The following is a 17,124-nucleotide window of genomic DNA, read 5'->3' as shown; positions in this document are numbered from 1 at the left end:
GGGTCAGCAGAGGGATGGGACTGGGCGGGGGCGGAGGGGGGACGGGGCGGAGACAGAGGTCCCGGGGGTTGGCCAATCCAGTTTGCCAACCCTGACCCAGCCAATCCGAACCGCGTGGCTCAGCAAGCGCGGTGTCTTCTGGGAACCCTGGCTTTCTGGGGAAGGCGTTGCCGCAGCCGAGACTCCAATTCCCGGCGGCCACCGGGCTCCAGCTGGGTAGAGACTACAATTCCCAGTGGCCACTGGGATTCAGCCTGCCGCTGACAGGAAGGTCCCTGATCCCAGTGGGAGGGGAAGCGGGCCTCTCCGGCGCTTTGATAGTGACGGCGCTGACGGCGACTTCCACGCGGCGCTCGGCTTCTTGCGCTTGCCCGGGTAACCCTGAGAAGATGCCGAAGGCCAAGTCCGCGGCGAGTGGCCGCCGGCGGGAGCGGCAGGAGCAGCGCCGGGAGCTGAAGAGGGCCGGAGGTGCGGCGTGGAGGAAGCTGGGGGCGGACCGCGTCTCTCGGTGCGGACTGAGCCGCGGCGGGGGAGGCCCACTGTGGCCCGCGCTCCTGGCCGCTCCGAGGAGGGTGCTGGCTCAGCGATGACCCTTCCCCACGCCTGGTCTTCCTTGGCCAGCAGGAGGGATGATGGATGAACTTAAAGCTGCATCCCAACCCCATCCGTGAGCGGGACGCTTGTGGCATCCTTGATCGTCTCGGCTGCTTCTCTGGGACGGCCTGGGATCGATTCTTGAAAAGTTGGGAAATTAAGGCTGCTTCGTGTTTTATTCCAGGACTCATGTTCAACACAGGGATTGGGCAGCACATTTTGAAAAATCCTCTAATTGTAAACAGCATTATCGATAAGGTGGGTGTAGAAGAGGAAAGGCAGAGCGTTTGTCTGTCTCTTTGTCGGATTACTTACCCCTGGTTTGACGTTATGTTGTGTGTGTGCCCTTATCTCAGCACTTGGAGAAGCTGAGGCAGGGCGATGCTTTGTTCAGAGCCAGCCTGTGCTACATAGTGAGACTCTAAGAAAATAAGATAGGTGCCTGACATAAAATAGGCACTCTGTATTTATGTATTGAATGAGTTAAGAATTGTGCTGTCTTTTGCATGCTTCTTTCTGAATCTGTTTCTGCTGAACTTCAAGTCTTCTATCTTTCTATGAATTATCTAGTTCATAGGTGGACTTTTCTTTGCACTTGCTTATTAATTTCCAGATTATTTAATAACTTTCTGGAGGCTTTTTGCTTATTTACTTTTGAGACTGGATCTCATGTAACTGAGGCCGGCCTCAAATATGGTATGTAGACAGCCAGCCTTGAACTTCTGGTCCTCCTGACTCCACTTTCTAAGCACCATATCACTGTTACTCTTTAGTCTAGAGCTTAAACTCATGTCTAAATCACAAAGGAAGTTTTTTCCTCTGAAAAATATATGGTACTGCATATAAATTATTTGGAGGATTATTCTGTATGTGTTGTGTTGTGGTTATGAATGATTGAGTGCCAGGAGGCAAAATATAGACAGTACAAATCACTTCTGTGCTTACAAGGGGAGCATCCTGGAGGTGTAGAAAGAATTGTTACCCAGTCTCACAGAATATTCTAGTTGTATGTATTTGCACACAGTTTTGTGAGGTTGCTATATCCTTACTACACAATGATGGAGAATTGAGAAGTCTTGCTCCCACATGCTGACCCTGGCAAGCTCATTATGCTCTTTCCATTTGAACTTGTTGATAGGAGCAGACTTAGTTACAGGTTGCTGGAACTATCACTAGTGTAGAAAGCAGGAAGCCATTTGAGGAGGTGCTTGCTCTTGCTCTTTTTCTGACTCCAGAAGTTGAATATATTCCCCTAGATCAGGAAATGGAGATATTCATTTATACCTAATGCCCTTGAGGTACCATTGTTAACAAGAAAAATGAAGCTAGGGTAAAATCTTTATCTGTGCATTGATGAATAAAAGCAGTTGTTTATAAGCTGTGTGTTCAGGCATAAGGAGTTGTGCTTGCTTTTAGGCTGCCTTAAGACCTACTGATGTGGTGCTGGAAGTTGGGCCTGGGACTGGAAACATGACTGTCAAGCTGTTAGAAAAGGCCAAAAAGGTAAAAAAAAAAAGGGGGGGGGGATTCTTGTGCTCCTATCAAATTAGCTCAGCTGGTTTACAATATAAATGTTTTAAATTAGTTGCCATTGTTTCAACAGCAACTATTGAGCACTTAGAAATTTTAACTGAAAATGAAATGTATTTATCAAGAAAACAAAATCTACCCTTGGTGTATTGATGGGGGATCTAATATAGGGATGGGTTACATGCTTATTAAAGAAGTAACAATAAAATAGGAACACTGACATATGAACTAATTGCAAAGAGCAGTTAACTATCATGAAGCCTGGAGGAACAAAGCAATGAAGTTAAAATTTATTAGGACCAAGTTCAACAGAAGACTTATTGACCTACAGGGTGCAAAAAAGAGATAAAGAATAGACCTGGGAGTCAAAACGAAGAAGCAACCTGAGTGTCTACCCTATAGACACAGTCATGAAAGCTAGTGAAACCTCTGCTGCTATTATAATAGAATAATTTCAGCTTCATCCACTTCATTCACTTATGGTGTTATGCCTTCTATTCTGGATATCAGTGGATAAGAGTACTTCTGGGAATAGGTCTCTTGTGTGCTGTCTAAAAAGCACTGATTACAGCCTGGCGGTGGTGGCACACGCCTTTAATCCCAGCACTTGGGAGGCAGAGGCAGGTGGATCTCTGTGAGTTCGAGGCCAGCCTGGTCTCCAAAGTGAGTTCCAGGAAAGGCGCAAAGCTACACAGAGAAACCCTGTCTGGAAAAACCAAAAAAAAAAAAAAAAAAAAAAAAAGCACTGATTACATAAAGTGTATTCTTTCCATCATCATCAAAGCGTGGAGACCAAACAGAATGTTGTTTGAAATGGTAGAAAACAGTTGGGGGTGAGGGGTGAAAGTTTAAATCATGCAGATCATATGAGTTATTACTTGGATGGTAAAAGATTTATACTCCACAATGAAGCTTTTTTATTGTTAATGTAGGTAGTTGCCTGTGAACTTGATCCAAGGCTAGTAGCTGAACTTCACAAAAGAGTTCAGGGCACGTGAGTATATGTAATAATTAAAGTACATTTCAATCTCATGAAAAAACATTCTCTTAAAATTTCTTTCCTTATTATCAGGCCTCTGGCCAGCAAACTCCAGGTCCTGGTGGGAGATGTATTGAAATCGGATTTGCCGTTCTTTGATGCTTGTGTGGCAAACTTGCCTTATCAGGTATCCCTCAGACTATCAGAAGCATCATACTAAGTATTACTCCCGTGTGTCTTTCCTCAAAGCTAACTACTAATTCTCTTTCAGATCTCCTCTCCCTTTGTCTTCAAGTTGTTGCTTCACCGGCCATTTTTCAGGTTTGTGAAAACAAGTCACTGCTAAATTTTAGACTGACAGTTTAGGCCAGGAACACAGCCAAAAATCAACCCAACTGAAAAAACTATTAGAGAATTTCTGTAGAAAATACCAGTTTCTGGGGCAGGCATGTAAGCTCAATGGATGGGGTGAAATGCTTACTAGCATCCAGAAAGCATTCTCCAGCAAGTTCAGTCTCTAGCACCACATAAGACTCATCCTGTGGTGAATGCTTGTAATCCAGGACGTGGGTACCAGAAGTAGAAGCATAACTTTATGCTCATCTTGGCTACACAGCTAGTTCAGGCCCATCCTACGTTGCATGATACTCTGTTTCAGAAACGTGCATATACATGCACATACATAAAAATACTGACTTCTAGGGAGGTCTTTTAGTTCATAAAGGTCTTTTTGGTCTTTTACTTGGGGTGGTGAATGTGTGTGCATGCCTTTCCCTCTACTTTCTAATACTCTTCAATAAACATTGATAAAAAATTTTCTTACATTATGTCTAGGTATTTGCAATAACTTTAACTGGTTGTTAAAACAATGTTTTATACCAGTGGCTTTGAAACTAAGTCACATACCTCCTTAGTATTTATAAAATAAACTTATAAATTGTGGAAGTACATAACCATTCTTTTTAAAAATTGTGTATACGTGCCTATGCATTTACAGAGATTATAGGACAGCTTACAGGATCTCAAGGATCAAAACTCAGGTCATCAGGCTTGGTAACATGCCTTAACCCTCCACTCCACCCTACCCCCATTCCCCTTTTAAATGATGGGATAGATTTCTATCAGGAGACAACTACATAGAGTTTCATAGAAGGTTTGTTTGGGATATGTAAACATATATGGATGTACTCTGGAGGAGGCAAAGGTAGGAGGATTGTGAATTCAATACCTGCTTGGGCAGCTTTGTGAAACCTGATCTCAAAATAAAAAGCAGACGAAAGGACTGGATATACAGCTCAGTGGATCATTTGCTTGCATGCATGAGGCCTTCACTTCAGTTCCCAGTACACCACACAAAAAATCTCAAATACAGTTTTAGAGATGGGCTTCTCTTCACTAACCTTTAAACATGTCCCCATTGTTGCTGAAGAAGTCCACATATTTTTAAATTGTTAAACTAAGGAAACACTGGACATTGTTGACCTACCAGGCCACACCTCAGATATAATTCCAACTACATCACAAATACAGTTCTCCTGTGGAGTAAACTTGACTGTTTTTGCTTGTTTTTCAGAAGGCACCATAGACTAATACATACTACTGATACTAATACATAATAATAGATGAAAATAGCTGTTCATTTAATCCATGTAGGAAAGCCATCTTCCTTGGGGTTAAGAGTACACTTGTCTGTTTTGTAGCAATAATACTAATGGTAAAAGTGTACCTTCTGATCATACTGTCCTTAACTACAAATCCTCCCATGACAGTTCACTGTGTTTAAAAATACAACTATAGGTTAGGCCAGGCGTTGGTGGCGCACGCCTTTAATCCCAGTACTCGGGAGGCAGAGCAGGCGGATCTCTGTGAGTTCGAGGCCAGCCTGGGCTACCAAGTGAGCTCCAGGAAAGGCACAAAGTTACACAGAGAAACCCTGTCTCGAAAAACCAAAAAAAAAAAAAAAAAATACAACTATAGGGACCAGAGAGATTGCTCAGTGGTTAAGGGTGTAAGTTGCTCTTGCAGAGACAGGTTCTATTCCCAGCACCTACATGGCAGCTAACATCTGGCTGTAACTCCTAAGGATCCAGTGCCTACTTCTGACCTTCATGGGCACCAATTCCACACACAGTGCAAATACATACATGCAAGCAAAACATTCAGACCCATAAAAAACAAAAAAAAATTTAATTAAAAAAATATGGCTGTAATTGAAAATGAGCAAGTTTTCTTGTTCCTTTCTGCTTCCTTTTCAGATGTGCTATACTTATGTTTCAAAGAGAATTTGCTCTTCGTTTGGTTGCAAAACCTGGAGATAAACTATACTGTAGACTCTCCATTAATACACAGCTTTTAGCACGTGTGGACCATCTAATGAAGGTATGTGAGGCTTTTTTTTTAAATCATTAAATAAGCTAGTTTAATTCATCCCCGAGCACTTGGTATTGCCATATACAGGGTTTTGTCCTCTAACTCAGACTAGCCTGGAACTATCAGCTTTCGAAGTGCCGAATCTACAGGCCTAAGCCACCGTACCTGCCCAACAGAGTATCTTTGATTACCAATTTAAAGTTACACTTGCCAGATACAGTGGCACACACTTTTAACCCCAGGAGGTAGAGGGGTGAAGTTCCAGGCCAGATAGACCTACATGGTGAGACTGTCTAAAAACAAACAAAAAGTAAATAAAGTTGCCTGTGAGAGGACTAAACATTTTCTGATTAACAGGTGGGGAAGAATAACTTCAGACCACCCCCTAAGGTGGAGTCCAGCGTTGTAAGGATAGAACCTAAGAATCCGCCACCACCTATCAATTTTCAGGTGAGGCCAAATTACTAGGTTATTAAAGGCAAAAAATCCAGGTTGGAAAATGTCATTCTAAAGCAACAGAACAATACTTAGTCAATCTAAATATCCAAACACAAGAGATAGAAATTATGGTGCAACCTTAGGATGGAATCATTTGATTGAAAATAGTTATGTATACCACACAAAAACATGGAACATTTTTGTAAAAGGCAAAATGATTAGAATACAGTTACATTTCAAAACTTTAAGATTATAGGTGCCCGAAACATTGAATAAAACTCAGAAAACAATGTATAATTAAAATAGTTACGTTTGAATAATACTGTGGTAAAACTCTTTAGTGGTACTGAGGGTAAAAACCTAAGGCCTTATACATGCTGAAGCAAGAGTGCTACAATTGAACTATATCCTCAGCCCCTGTGGCGAACAGTTTTCCAATTAAAATTACTGGTTTTGTGATCAGAAAAAAAAAATCTAGATGATTTGGTATGAAATTCAACTAATTACAGTAGAGAAAAACTTGTTGCACAAGCTACATCCTAAATCATGTTTGTGTTTTGAATTTGATATTTTGGTTTTTTGAGGTAGTCTCTCTTATGGCTCAAGACCAGGCTCAAATTCTCTAGGTACTGAATCACTTTAAACTCTTAATCGTAAGTGCTGGGATTATAGGCATGTGCCACTGTCCTTAGCTTGAATCTGTTTTGAAAGTGACCCTACTGCCATGTTATGTATTGGGACTGTTTTTCCAGTTATATCCAGTGAGATTCACACAAGTGCAGAAGTGTGCATCTTTTGCATATGTGCTAGCTAGATCAAGATGCAGGCCATTTTTATTCTCTCTAGCTTTATATATTAAAAAAGATCACAGCTAAGAGGCATAGATAAGAAGTTCAGTATTCTGAAGCAAATAATTCATCTTATATTTCAGGAATGGGATGGCTTAGTAAGGATCACTTTTGTTCGGAAGAACAAGACACTGTCTGCTGCATTCAAGTAAGTATTCTACTACTTTGTAAATGGTGAAGGAACAGTTTTCCAGGTGTCACAGCATCTAGTCCTTTACCCATAGAGCTACCCTAAGTACGGAGATTATTCGTGTCAGACAGACTCCGCCTTTTAAAATAATTTCATACTCTGAGAAACAATGCAGTAAAGAAAAATGAAGTTGGGAGTCAAACCAGGTTTTTCTTTGTAAAATGGGAAAAACAATAATTTAACCATACATTTGCCAAGTTTTTGCTTTTGGGTTTTCTCCTCCTCCTCTGCCTCCTCCTCCTTTTATTGTAGGTGGAGCTGTGTCATGGGGAACATGTGGAGGGCAAATGACAGCTCTGAGGAGTTGGTGCTCTCCCACTTGTATGTATGTGGTCAGGGCATGGAACTCGGGTTATTTGGCTCGCACAAGGACCTTTACTAGCCCAGCCACCTTCTAGTCTATGTGTTGTTTTACTATCTTAAAAGAGGCGAGATTTGAGAGAGCTTGAACATTCTTTTCCCCTGGCCATGGCAAGAATTGAGCCTATGGTTTTAAGCATGCTAACTGAGCATTCTATCACGCAATGACTCCCAGGCTGGCCTTAAGCTTTGCAGTTCCCCTGCCTCAGCCTTTCAAGCAGTTAATATTATTATAGGCCATTGCCACCAAGCCCAGGCAACTTTTTTTTTTTTTTTTTTTTTTTTTTGCGGGGCGTGGGGGTGGTGGGGGTGGTTGGGGATATTTTGTGGAGTATCTAAGAACTCTTTAGAATTTATGTTTGTGAGTGGAAGGCACTGTATCTGTAGCTTAGCTACTTGGAAAGTTAAAATGGTCTTATCACTAGAACACTGGAATTTTGAGGACAGCTTGGGAAGCATAACAACCTGACTTTTTTTTTTTTTTTTTTAAAAGCACTGTATGGAATTTGACTCTCATTTAATTTTACTCTCATTTAAAGAACAAGAGGACTTAAGAGATGTTTATTAGGACTACTTTTTATACATAGTGTTACCTTTATAAGTTAAATATTCTATACCCTTGTTAAATTCCTGAATTTCACTAAATTATACTATACACTCCTTTACTTTTCTCAGGTTTTTTTTGTTTGTTTGTTTTTGTTTTTTTTGAGAGGGTTTCTCTAGGTAACAGTCCTAGCTTTCCTGGAACTTGCTTTGTAGACTGGCTGGCCTCTAACTTACAGATTCACCTGCCTCTGCTTTCAGAGTGCTGGGATTAAAGGTGTGTGCCACCACCCAGCGTTAATTTTTTACAAATTACATGTGGCGCGCGCATGTGTGTGTGTGTGTGTGTGTGTGTGTGTGTGTGTGTCTGTCTGTCTGTCTGTCTGTCTGTCTGTCTATCTGTCTCAGAAAACAACAAAAGTGGTCCTCTTCCTCCATGTAGGTTCTGGGGCTCTATTTCAGGTTATTGGGCATGACAGCATGCGCCTTTACCACTGAGCCACCTCATAGGCCTGGAACATATATTTCATTTTGTTTAAATTTAAATCTGATTTTGTAATTATCACTTAATTTCCAGATCAAGCGCAGTACAACAGCTGTTGGAAAGAAACTACAGAATTCACTGTTCAGTCCATAATACTGTAAGTAGAAATTATCATTTCAGTGATTTTTGTTCATTTAAGATAGGGTCTCTATGTAGTTTTGGCTGTCCTGGAGCTCGCTACATAGAGGAGGCTAGCCTCAAACTCAGAGATCATTCTGCCTCTGTCTCCCGAGTGCTGCAATTAAAGGCATGCACCTGCAGGCTCTTTCAGGGATGTTTACTTTAAAAATGTTCCTTTTACCAATGTACAGAGCACAGCCATGCTGCTTCCTAAGTCTGCCTGCCTTTCTGGGTTCCTCACTAGAACTATCGGTTCTAAGCATGCTTTCCCTAACACTTTGGGTTTCTTTATTGTTTCTCCAGGACACCCTCCCTACCATGTGTCTGACCTCAATGCAAACTTATTTCAAGCAGCATAGCTCTTTCCCTTCCCTCCTCCATACTTCTCTTCAAGGCAACTGCCAAGATTTACGCTCGACTACTCTGTGGTGTTTTCGTTTTAAACTGATAAAATTGTACTCAAGCCCCCCCAATTCTTACTTTTGCTTTTAAACCTGTATATTCTGTAAGACCCTTAAAATCAATACATAATATGTAATTACTACAGGTCTCTTGATAGTTTTTGAAATGGTCTTGCTATATAGCTTAGGATGGGTTTGAGGTCAAACCCAGCAATCTTTGCCTCAGTGGTGCGAGCCACCATACCTAACTAACTTGAGTTTTAATAGGCTAATTTTGCTGTAAACTCTATGAACTGGGTCCTCTTTAACATTTGTATTTAACCCTAGTAAGAACTGGATTCAACTGACTTATAATAATTCAAATATATAGATTAGTAGTTTGCTTGACTTAAATGTGTGTAATGTGCTAACCCAAACTGATTATCCTATTTGTTGCTCAGACTATGGCCCAGGCTGCCACTATATAGTTGAGAATGTCTTTAAATCCCTGATGCTTCAACCTTTATCTCCCAAGTGCTGGGATTAAAGGCATATTCTATGTTACCACATCAGATTAGATTGCTACTGTTTTATTTGTGACTTTTTTTAACATCTAGAAATTTTAAGTCATCAATATAAAGTGTGGGTTGAATAGCTAATTTCTGGTCTTGTGCATCATGCCTCTTAACAGTTTGACTTGAATTTAAGTATGGAGTCCTCGTACATACACACTTGCATGTGTATATGCTAATTCTGTTGGTTTTTCAGCATCTTTAAGTTTGACAAAGCAGACATATTAAGACTATTTTCTTCATATTTTTTATGCCCAGATATTGTCCCTATAATATACCATAGCTGTCTCCATTCTCTAATATGGACAAAAGCTACTACATGAATCTAACTTTAAAAAAAAATTAAGTTGAATTTTAAAAGGTGTATGGATAAATGTTGTGAATCAAGTAAAATCAATCACTGTTGTTGTTTTGAGATGTCTTAATCTGTAGCATAGGCTTGCCCGGAACTTACTCCTCCTGCCTCCCAAGGACTGGGATTACAGGGGTGAGCTACTAAACCAAGCAACATGTAATATACTTGAGAGAGTTCATTTCTGAGGAAAATGACCTGGCTAGGTGAGCTGTATGAAAAGATCAATAATTGCTTTAAAATTTTATTCACTTTATTTGTAAAGTCTAAAACCTATTATTTTACTACTTTAAAGATGAAAAAGAGCATAATATCTCAAAGTATTAAAACTATTGTCACAAAATCAGTCTCTTAATTAGAAATCCAAGTCTTATCCAAACTGTCAAGTGTTCCCACTGTCATTTACAAATCTATTAAAAGTGACTATAATATACTGAACTTAAAAAAAAAGAGTCATGGTATCTTCATTAAAGATATGATGTTCATTTATTCTGAATTTCATATTGATAGGTAATACCAGAAGATTTCAGTATAGCAGATAAAATACAGCAAATCCTAACCAGCACAGGTTTTAGTGAAAAACGGGCCCGTTCCATGGACATAGATGACTTTATCAGGTAATTACACTTGTTCTAAATGCTTACATTTCTTTACTGTGGTATCTTAAGATTAGAGACTTAAAGGCTTTTAAGCAGCGTAAGGTGCTGCCTGGGAGAGTTATTGCATAGCACTTCCGTAGTTTGGAACAGTATTTGGTGTAAAGCAGTGGTTCTCAACCTTCCTAATGCTGCAACCCTTTAATACAGTTCCTCATGTTGTGACCCCCAACCATAAAATTAACATTTCTACTTCATAACTGTAATTTTGCTACTGTTAAATCATAATGTAAATATGTTTTCTGATGGTCATAGGTGACCCCTGTGAAAAGGTCAGTTGACCTCTCCAAAGGGGTCACAATCCACAGGTTGAGAACCACTGGTGTGAAGGATGGCAGCTAGTTGGCTGCAGCAGAATGGATGTAAAGATCAGTAGTAAAGAACAGTCTGCGCCAGAAGATAGCCTGGGTTTATGTGTGCTGTGTGTGTTTCTTTTCTCCTGCTCCAATCCCCAAATCATTCATGTCTTAATAGCTTATGCTTACCTCTTCCAAGTAGCCTGTAAGGTAGAAAAATCATTATAACATATGTAACTGGATTTGATGACACATGATTTCCTTACTTTAGAATAGCTACTATTAAACAGATGGTAAGTGTGAAATGCCTGTTATAACCACATCTGATTATCCATTTAATAGCAGTTGTTATGTGGTCTGAGGCGAGTTCTACACCTGTGAAGTGCAAGGGTACCATAGTTATTTGGGCAGTTGGGTCCAAACTTTGTTTTACTTTGTACCAAGCAAGTTTCAGTTAATTACCCAATTGTACTAACTGGTACCCACTAACACTTAACTTTCAGAAGTTCCTGGACGTTTTCTTTACTGTTTTTTTTCTTACACTGCTGGGGACTACATTCAGAGGCCTAGACAAATACTCTACTTCTAGGATGTGTGTCCCATTTTTAGCCAGTTTACTTTTAAAGCATTAGTGTTCTAGAGACTGAATTTAAAAATGAGGATACAGTGCTGTAAAACACTATTTTGCTTTTTCAGTTGAACAGTCTAGAACTAAGACTTAATGGAATTACTGTTTTAGTGGCTGGCTAGCAGGAATACTGAGTATTCAATGGATGTTAATCCTAACAGTTGAATGCTATTCCTAAGTATCTAACACATTGCTTTTCCAGACATTTTAATCCATATGGGCCTCTTCCTATGGTCATCCTGAAAAAGAACCTCAGGTCCAAATACATTGTATTTTAAACTTCATAACTTCCTCAGGTTACCGCTTTCTAACAAAAGTTAGATAAGCACATAATATCCACAAAGAGAAGTAACGTATATTTCATTAAACTTGAGAATAGGCAGAGATTATTTATCTCATTTTGTCTCAAGTTTCAGCTAGTTTCTTTTTCTGTTGATCATGCTCAAAATAAAGTGGTGATGAGCCGAATCAAGGATAGCAAGTCTTTAAGATAATTTCAGTCAGATCCAATGTAACTGACAACAGTATGTTACAAGACATAAAAATGACATGGTTTTAACTAAGGTATGCTTTGCCACTTTATTTGGAGAGTAAAATTTCTTTAATAATTAGTGCTAGAAATAAGTGTCTTAAGTATGTTCATGTGTTTATATATTAATGGTACAGGTACATTATGTGTCAGAAGTTGGGCTTTTTGGTAACACCATTCATTCTCCATTTCTTCCCCTTCAGATTGCTACATGGATTCAATGCAGAAGGTATCCACTTTTCCTAGCCATTTGAAAACATTTTTTTCCAAGACCAAGAAAAAAATGAAATTATAATTCCTAATATTATTATCCTGTATGTTAAAAGTGGTTGATTCTATGTATTTTGTTTGTTTGTTTGTTGTTAAGTATTTTAAATATACTACAAAGGTCAGGGTTCAGTATACATATAACAGTTTTCAAGTTCAAAAGCCGCCAGATACGCACAACCATACACTTAAACTTTCTAACAATTTATTGTCTAAAGGTGTTACTTTATTCACTGTGTTATGGACTGTGAGGCCTACTTTAGGCCTGCAGCTCACTCTGTCAACTAGTCACAGATTCCCCCAATATTCCTCCTTGTTCACATGTACAGTAAGTTACTTAACATGACTTTCTTTTACAACCTTCATTCTATGGAATTTCCATGTATTAATGCCTTCTTTGTTAGATGACCTATTGCAACACAGACAACATTTCAGTTCTGGGTGAGCTAGAGTCTGCTGCAGCTACACAGTGAAAGCATGTTCTATGTATGACTGACTGCCTGTGAAATGCAGAAGCTTAGAAAGAAATTAACTATAAAATCATGTCAGGTCCATTTTCTTAGGGGAGATAAGATCTACAAATTTCAGATTTAGAAAAATCCCAGGGAGGTTTGTAAATCAAATGGGCTTTATTAGTTTCAGTTTTCAGCTTCTTAAAATAACAGCTATTTTCCCACAACTGTAGGCTCTTGGCTGTTCATTAATTACTCTTGGATAATTAAAATTCTAGTACCTGGTGTTTCTTTTTAAGCTATTTAAAATTTGTCAGACTGAAGATAAATGCTGTTTATATATTTTAATAAATTAGCTGTTTTATTTATATAAGGAAACTAAACTATCTTCATTGGATATTTGGCTCCTTTTGTACCTGAAACTTAAGGAATGTTTACAATTAATTTAGCAAAGGTACACTAAGTAAACTTAAGAATATAAATTGTTTGCCTACACAGATATTTTTCCCCAAAATCTGGCTTCAGAGTCATATAGTAAATGCTATTATGACTTTGAATAGTTAGCTATGAATAGTTAAAATAATGTATAGCAGCCTTTACGTTTCAGAAGGTTCTAAAGAACATTTAATCTAAAACAAACAAAAAAATTTTTGTCACACGAATAGTAACTATTCTTCAGGGTTAATTTTCTTTACTGTCACAGAACTATTTTCAGTTCACTTGTACCATTTCTACCTTTAGGGAAACAATTCCACTCAACTAGGCGTTCTCAGTTTGTTCCCCTCGACTCTCACCAACTGCTGAGCCTTAGCCCCCTTTAGCCTTCAGTTTTCCTTCTGTAAAGCCAAATTGTATTTTACCTCCCAAGATGTTTGCTGGTACTGTTTTTGAAATACTGACTGTGGATTAAGATGAAGCCAGCATAAGGCAACACGTACCTATAAGGACCTCCCAAAGAATAGTACCTGTCCAGTGCCGGTAACATTAAAGCTAAACTGTTGTGCTTAATGAGCAAGTTGGTGTCTTTATTGCCCATTACATAGGCATTCTCGCTATCCTGGAATTCACTACGTAGACCAGGGTGGCCTTGAACTCGGAGATCCACCTGCCTTTGCGTGCTGGATTTAAAGGCCTGTGTCACCATGCCCGGCAAAAATTACTTTCTTAGACAGCCTCTACAAGGTCAATAGAAATAGTTCATTCTTCTTCTCGTCTTTGAAACAGACATAAATAGAATACATCTTACAACTGCAAGAAAACCTGAGTTCCTTCCAAAACAAAGGTGAATATATTGAAGTACGTTATTTCTAAATTCGTTTCATAGATTTCATTTATTAATAAGCATATTGTGAAAAATCTACATTTGATTTAGACTTTGTTTACAGAGCTTTTCACCACGGTGTTAGGATTCCTCACAGCTACCCTCTCATTTATGATCAGTGAAGTAAAGAATCTGGCTCATTGACTCTATTCATAGATTTTCCCTTGGCTCACTGAGTGAATCAGTAGGCTCCCTAGAGTTAATCAAGAGAAACATGGGAGGTTCTTTGGTTAACCTACTGGACTATATACTGGGAACCGAGGGAAAACTCCTAGAGATATATAGATATATATATATATAAATCTTTAAACAATATTTACATGAAAATTGGCCAGTTTTCTTTTTTAGAGTAGCAGCTGTGAAAGTGAGTGCTGCCATTTAAAGAGTAGCCTTCCTTACTACCAATCTATCTATGAGATGTGATTCTTACCAAATGGCAAACCATCACATACTAGATATTGATGGAACTTGCTATGACCTGCCTCATAAGGCATTGACACTTCTTGGGGTTACATACTGTCTACACTTGGTTATCTTACTTGTATTATGGACTACTTTCAATGTACATACAAATGTTCATGCATCAGAAGCCAATTTCCTTTAACAGTACGTAAAATTTGGGGCGCTAATAAACACTTCAACTTAAATAATGGCATTGTTAAGGTTCAAATTACACTATTAGTCTTGTTAACACCACTGGCACACACTGCATATATAATGTATTATCCTAAGATAAAACTCTTCTCAGAATTTCTTTACTTTTTATTATACACCAACTAGTTTATATTTTAGTTTTTTACAAAGAAAATGCTAAGAAAATTATAATCACATGTCATGGTATTAAAATCATAATTCCAGATTTCTTTACATATAAGATGGAATGGTCCAGCAGCTATGTCCACTGTCACAGACTTTAGTTCCGTTCAATTGATATGGCACATCCTGCAAAATTAACTAGTCACACACACAAAAAAAAAGTCTCAAATACAGTAAAAATGTACACACAATAAAGGTAATTTACAGTTACAAATAAGGAATGTACTTTATCTTGGCTGTGCTTCAGAAATCTAGGGTCAATAGCCTTAGTCAAGGCACAGAGGAGGAGTGAGCACAGCTGTCTCTAGGAGTAGGCAAGGTATGTACAACCACTGATGAGGTATGCATGCACGCAAAGTATTCAAAATTGCTCAGTCTTGCTATGAAAATGGATCTGAGTTAAAGGACATTTTGTGGCTTCCCCTACTCTCCACTTCTGGATTACTTCCACAATCTTTAAATAAAATTGGCAAGGATATCCAAAAGCAATCACTATTTGGGTAAATGAAACAAAACACTTCACTAATCCCAATTGTTAGTTGTGCCTCTTGGACTAGAAGCATTTTGTAGACAAAGGAGTGTTTCACAAAATTGAAATGTCATTCAGGTGAAGGACAAGATATTTTCCACACACTTAAGATTTCAAAAACGTTCAAGTGGCCTTTACAGTTGGACCACCATCTGTTACAGTATTGGGGATTCTGGGGATCCTTTAGTAGCAAATACCAACTTTAGAGGGCTCGAGGTCTCTTGGGGTTAATTTGCTTGCTGGCTTGTTCTTCTTCTTGTAGTGCTGCACGAAAAGATTTCACTTTATCTTGAGATAAGAAGAGAACAAGGGAGTAAGTATTGTAGAATATGCAATATGGCACACAATTGTTATAGTGTGTATCAAGTTAGCACTTATTATAACAAAAACTCAGCATTTCTCTTGTTCTATGTCACCTACTACCTCAGAACTATGTTCTACTATAAGAAGTTTTATGTATGCCTAGTAAAAACCCATTTATTTTTCAACCAGTTTCTCTTACATGGATTTGATAGCGTTGAGTTTTAGTCTTTCTATTTTGGGGGGAATATAGGCAGGCTCTTAATGTTTAAATATGTAGTCCACTCTAAAAGCGAAACGATGAGTATTACTCAGGTGTAAAACATATTTCTTTCAATAGTATGAGATTTCTACTCAGTCCTACTCCACCTTTTTTAAGCTAAGAAAATTTAACAGCTAAATTAAAAAAAAAATGACATCTGTTTCCTCATCAGGGATTACAAGACAGGGTAACAGTAACACTCAGTTGCTCTTATCTATTCTGTCTACTACCATGTATTGATCTAGAGTTATAAGGACTATTAATTTGTTAATAAACTGTCAGGGAAATTACCAACAGCTCTGGGAACGAGACATCTTTCTACAGGAGTGGTGCTCAAATGGAAGTGACTTTGGCTCTAGGAACATTTAGTAATATGTTTTATAATAATTGGTATGTTGCTGTCCCCTAGTGGATAAATGCTTATAAGCAAGAATGCTCAAACATTTTACTCTCCATAAGACAACACCCTTCAACAATGGCCTACTCAAGCTCTAAATAGTGCCAACAGTTATGTAATTCTACTTTAGGCTGGAATGTAACTCAGTGATAAGCAATAGGCCCTGGGTTGAATCGTCATAACAAAACCACAACGAACAGTTCTGTGTGATGACCTGCATATGAAAAAAACATTTCCCCTTTTAGTACAGTGTTTTACAAAATTATTTTTTCTAAAATTAAAGACTTGTGAGCTGTGCCACTTGGACTAAAACATTTTGTAGATGGAGTGTTTCACAAAATGTCATTCCAATTAAGGATGAGATTTTCCACAAACTTTTCAAACTTTTAAACGGTTATTGAGGGTTGGGGGAATCTTTTGACAACTCATCTAAAGGATGCTGGATCTGATGCCTGTTAAGAGAATAAGCTCTCAAACTTCTTTTATCACTCAAAAATTATCTCTAGATGGTTAAAAAAATTCTGTAATAAATTATTTCTATAGCAACTTTCCCCCAAAATATGTCTGACATGGAATCTTAGACAACCGAGGAAAAAAGTCAGTTAAATTGAACGTTACATATTTCCAAGGAAAAACTCAGACTACATTAGGTTCTATCCCTTAAAGTGATAATATTAATGATGATTATGGGGCTGCTGCAAAGACGGTAAAGTGCTTACAAGCACAGAGACCAGAGTTCAGGCTCCAGTTATTATCCATGTGATAAAACTGAGTCAAGCAGGACACACCTAAAATCCCAACATGGGAGGACTGACTCCTGGTACTTGCTAGCCAGCCAGTCTAGCTTAACT

General features: G+C 38.6%; 2 protein-coding genes across 4 annotated transcripts in view; one reads left to right on the top strand and one right to left on the bottom strand.

Annotated features, from left to right (window-relative positions):
- Window positions 1-246: 246 nt before the first annotated feature.
- Dimt1 (DIMT1 rRNA methyltransferase and ribosome maturation factor) lies at window positions 247-13,656 on the top strand. 3 transcript variants are annotated; one of them, XM_028884178.2, is made up of 12 exons: window positions 247-468; window positions 779-852; window positions 2,011-2,097; window positions 3,057-3,118; window positions 3,197-3,290; window positions 3,375-3,424; window positions 5,359-5,482; window positions 5,831-5,923; window positions 6,843-6,907; window positions 8,430-8,493; window positions 10,331-10,437; window positions 12,133-13,656. In XM_028884178.2, the coding sequence occupies exons 1-12, from the start codon at window positions 390-392 to the stop codon at window positions 12,173-12,175; spliced, it is 942 nt and encodes a 313-aa protein (XP_028740011.1). In that variant the 5' UTR covers window positions 247-389; the 3' UTR covers window positions 12,176-13,656. The 3 variants fall into 3 exon arrangements, with proteins under 3 accessions (XP_028740011.1, XP_028740002.1, XP_037065340.1); XM_028884169.2 differs by having other exon boundaries at window positions 255-852; XM_037209445.1 differs by lacking the exons at window positions 247-468; window positions 779-852; window positions 3,057-3,118 and having other exon boundaries at window positions 2,025-2,097.
- A 304-nt stretch (window positions 13,657-13,960) lies between these two features.
- Window positions 13,961-17,124, bottom strand: part of Kif2a (kinesin family member 2A) — a 56,375-nt gene continuing 53,211 nt past the window's right edge. The window contains 1 exon segment of the mRNA XM_028884157.2: window positions 13,961-15,602. Within this exon segment, the coding sequence (XP_028739990.1) occupies window positions 15,517-15,602 (86 nt within the window). The 3' untranslated portion in view covers window positions 13,961-15,516.

This window comes from Peromyscus leucopus, chromosome 11 (genome assembly GCF_004664715.2).
Source record: "Peromyscus leucopus breed LL Stock chromosome 11, UCI_PerLeu_2.1, whole genome shotgun sequence".
Taxonomy (NCBI): domain Eukaryota; kingdom Metazoa; phylum Chordata; class Mammalia; order Rodentia; family Cricetidae; genus Peromyscus; species Peromyscus leucopus.
Note: the sequence above shows the minus strand (reverse complement) of the source record. Positions and strands in the feature narration are given on the sequence as shown.

What these genes read in the sequence shown, in the direction of transcription:
- Dimt1 (XM_028884169.2), top strand. Translation starts at nt 637, where the DNA reads ATGAACTTAAAGCTGCATCCCAACCCCATCCGTGAGCGGGACGCTTGT. An exon ending in TAAACAGCATTATCGATAAG is followed by an intron (nt 853 to 2,010) that starts GTGGGTGTAGAA and finishes GCTTGCTTTTAG; the next exon opens with GCTGCCTTAAGACCTACTGA. An exon ending in ACTGTTCAGTCCATAATACT is followed by an intron (nt 8,494 to 10,330) that starts GTAAGTAGAAAT and finishes TCATATTGATAG; the next exon opens with GTAATACCAGAAGATTTCAG.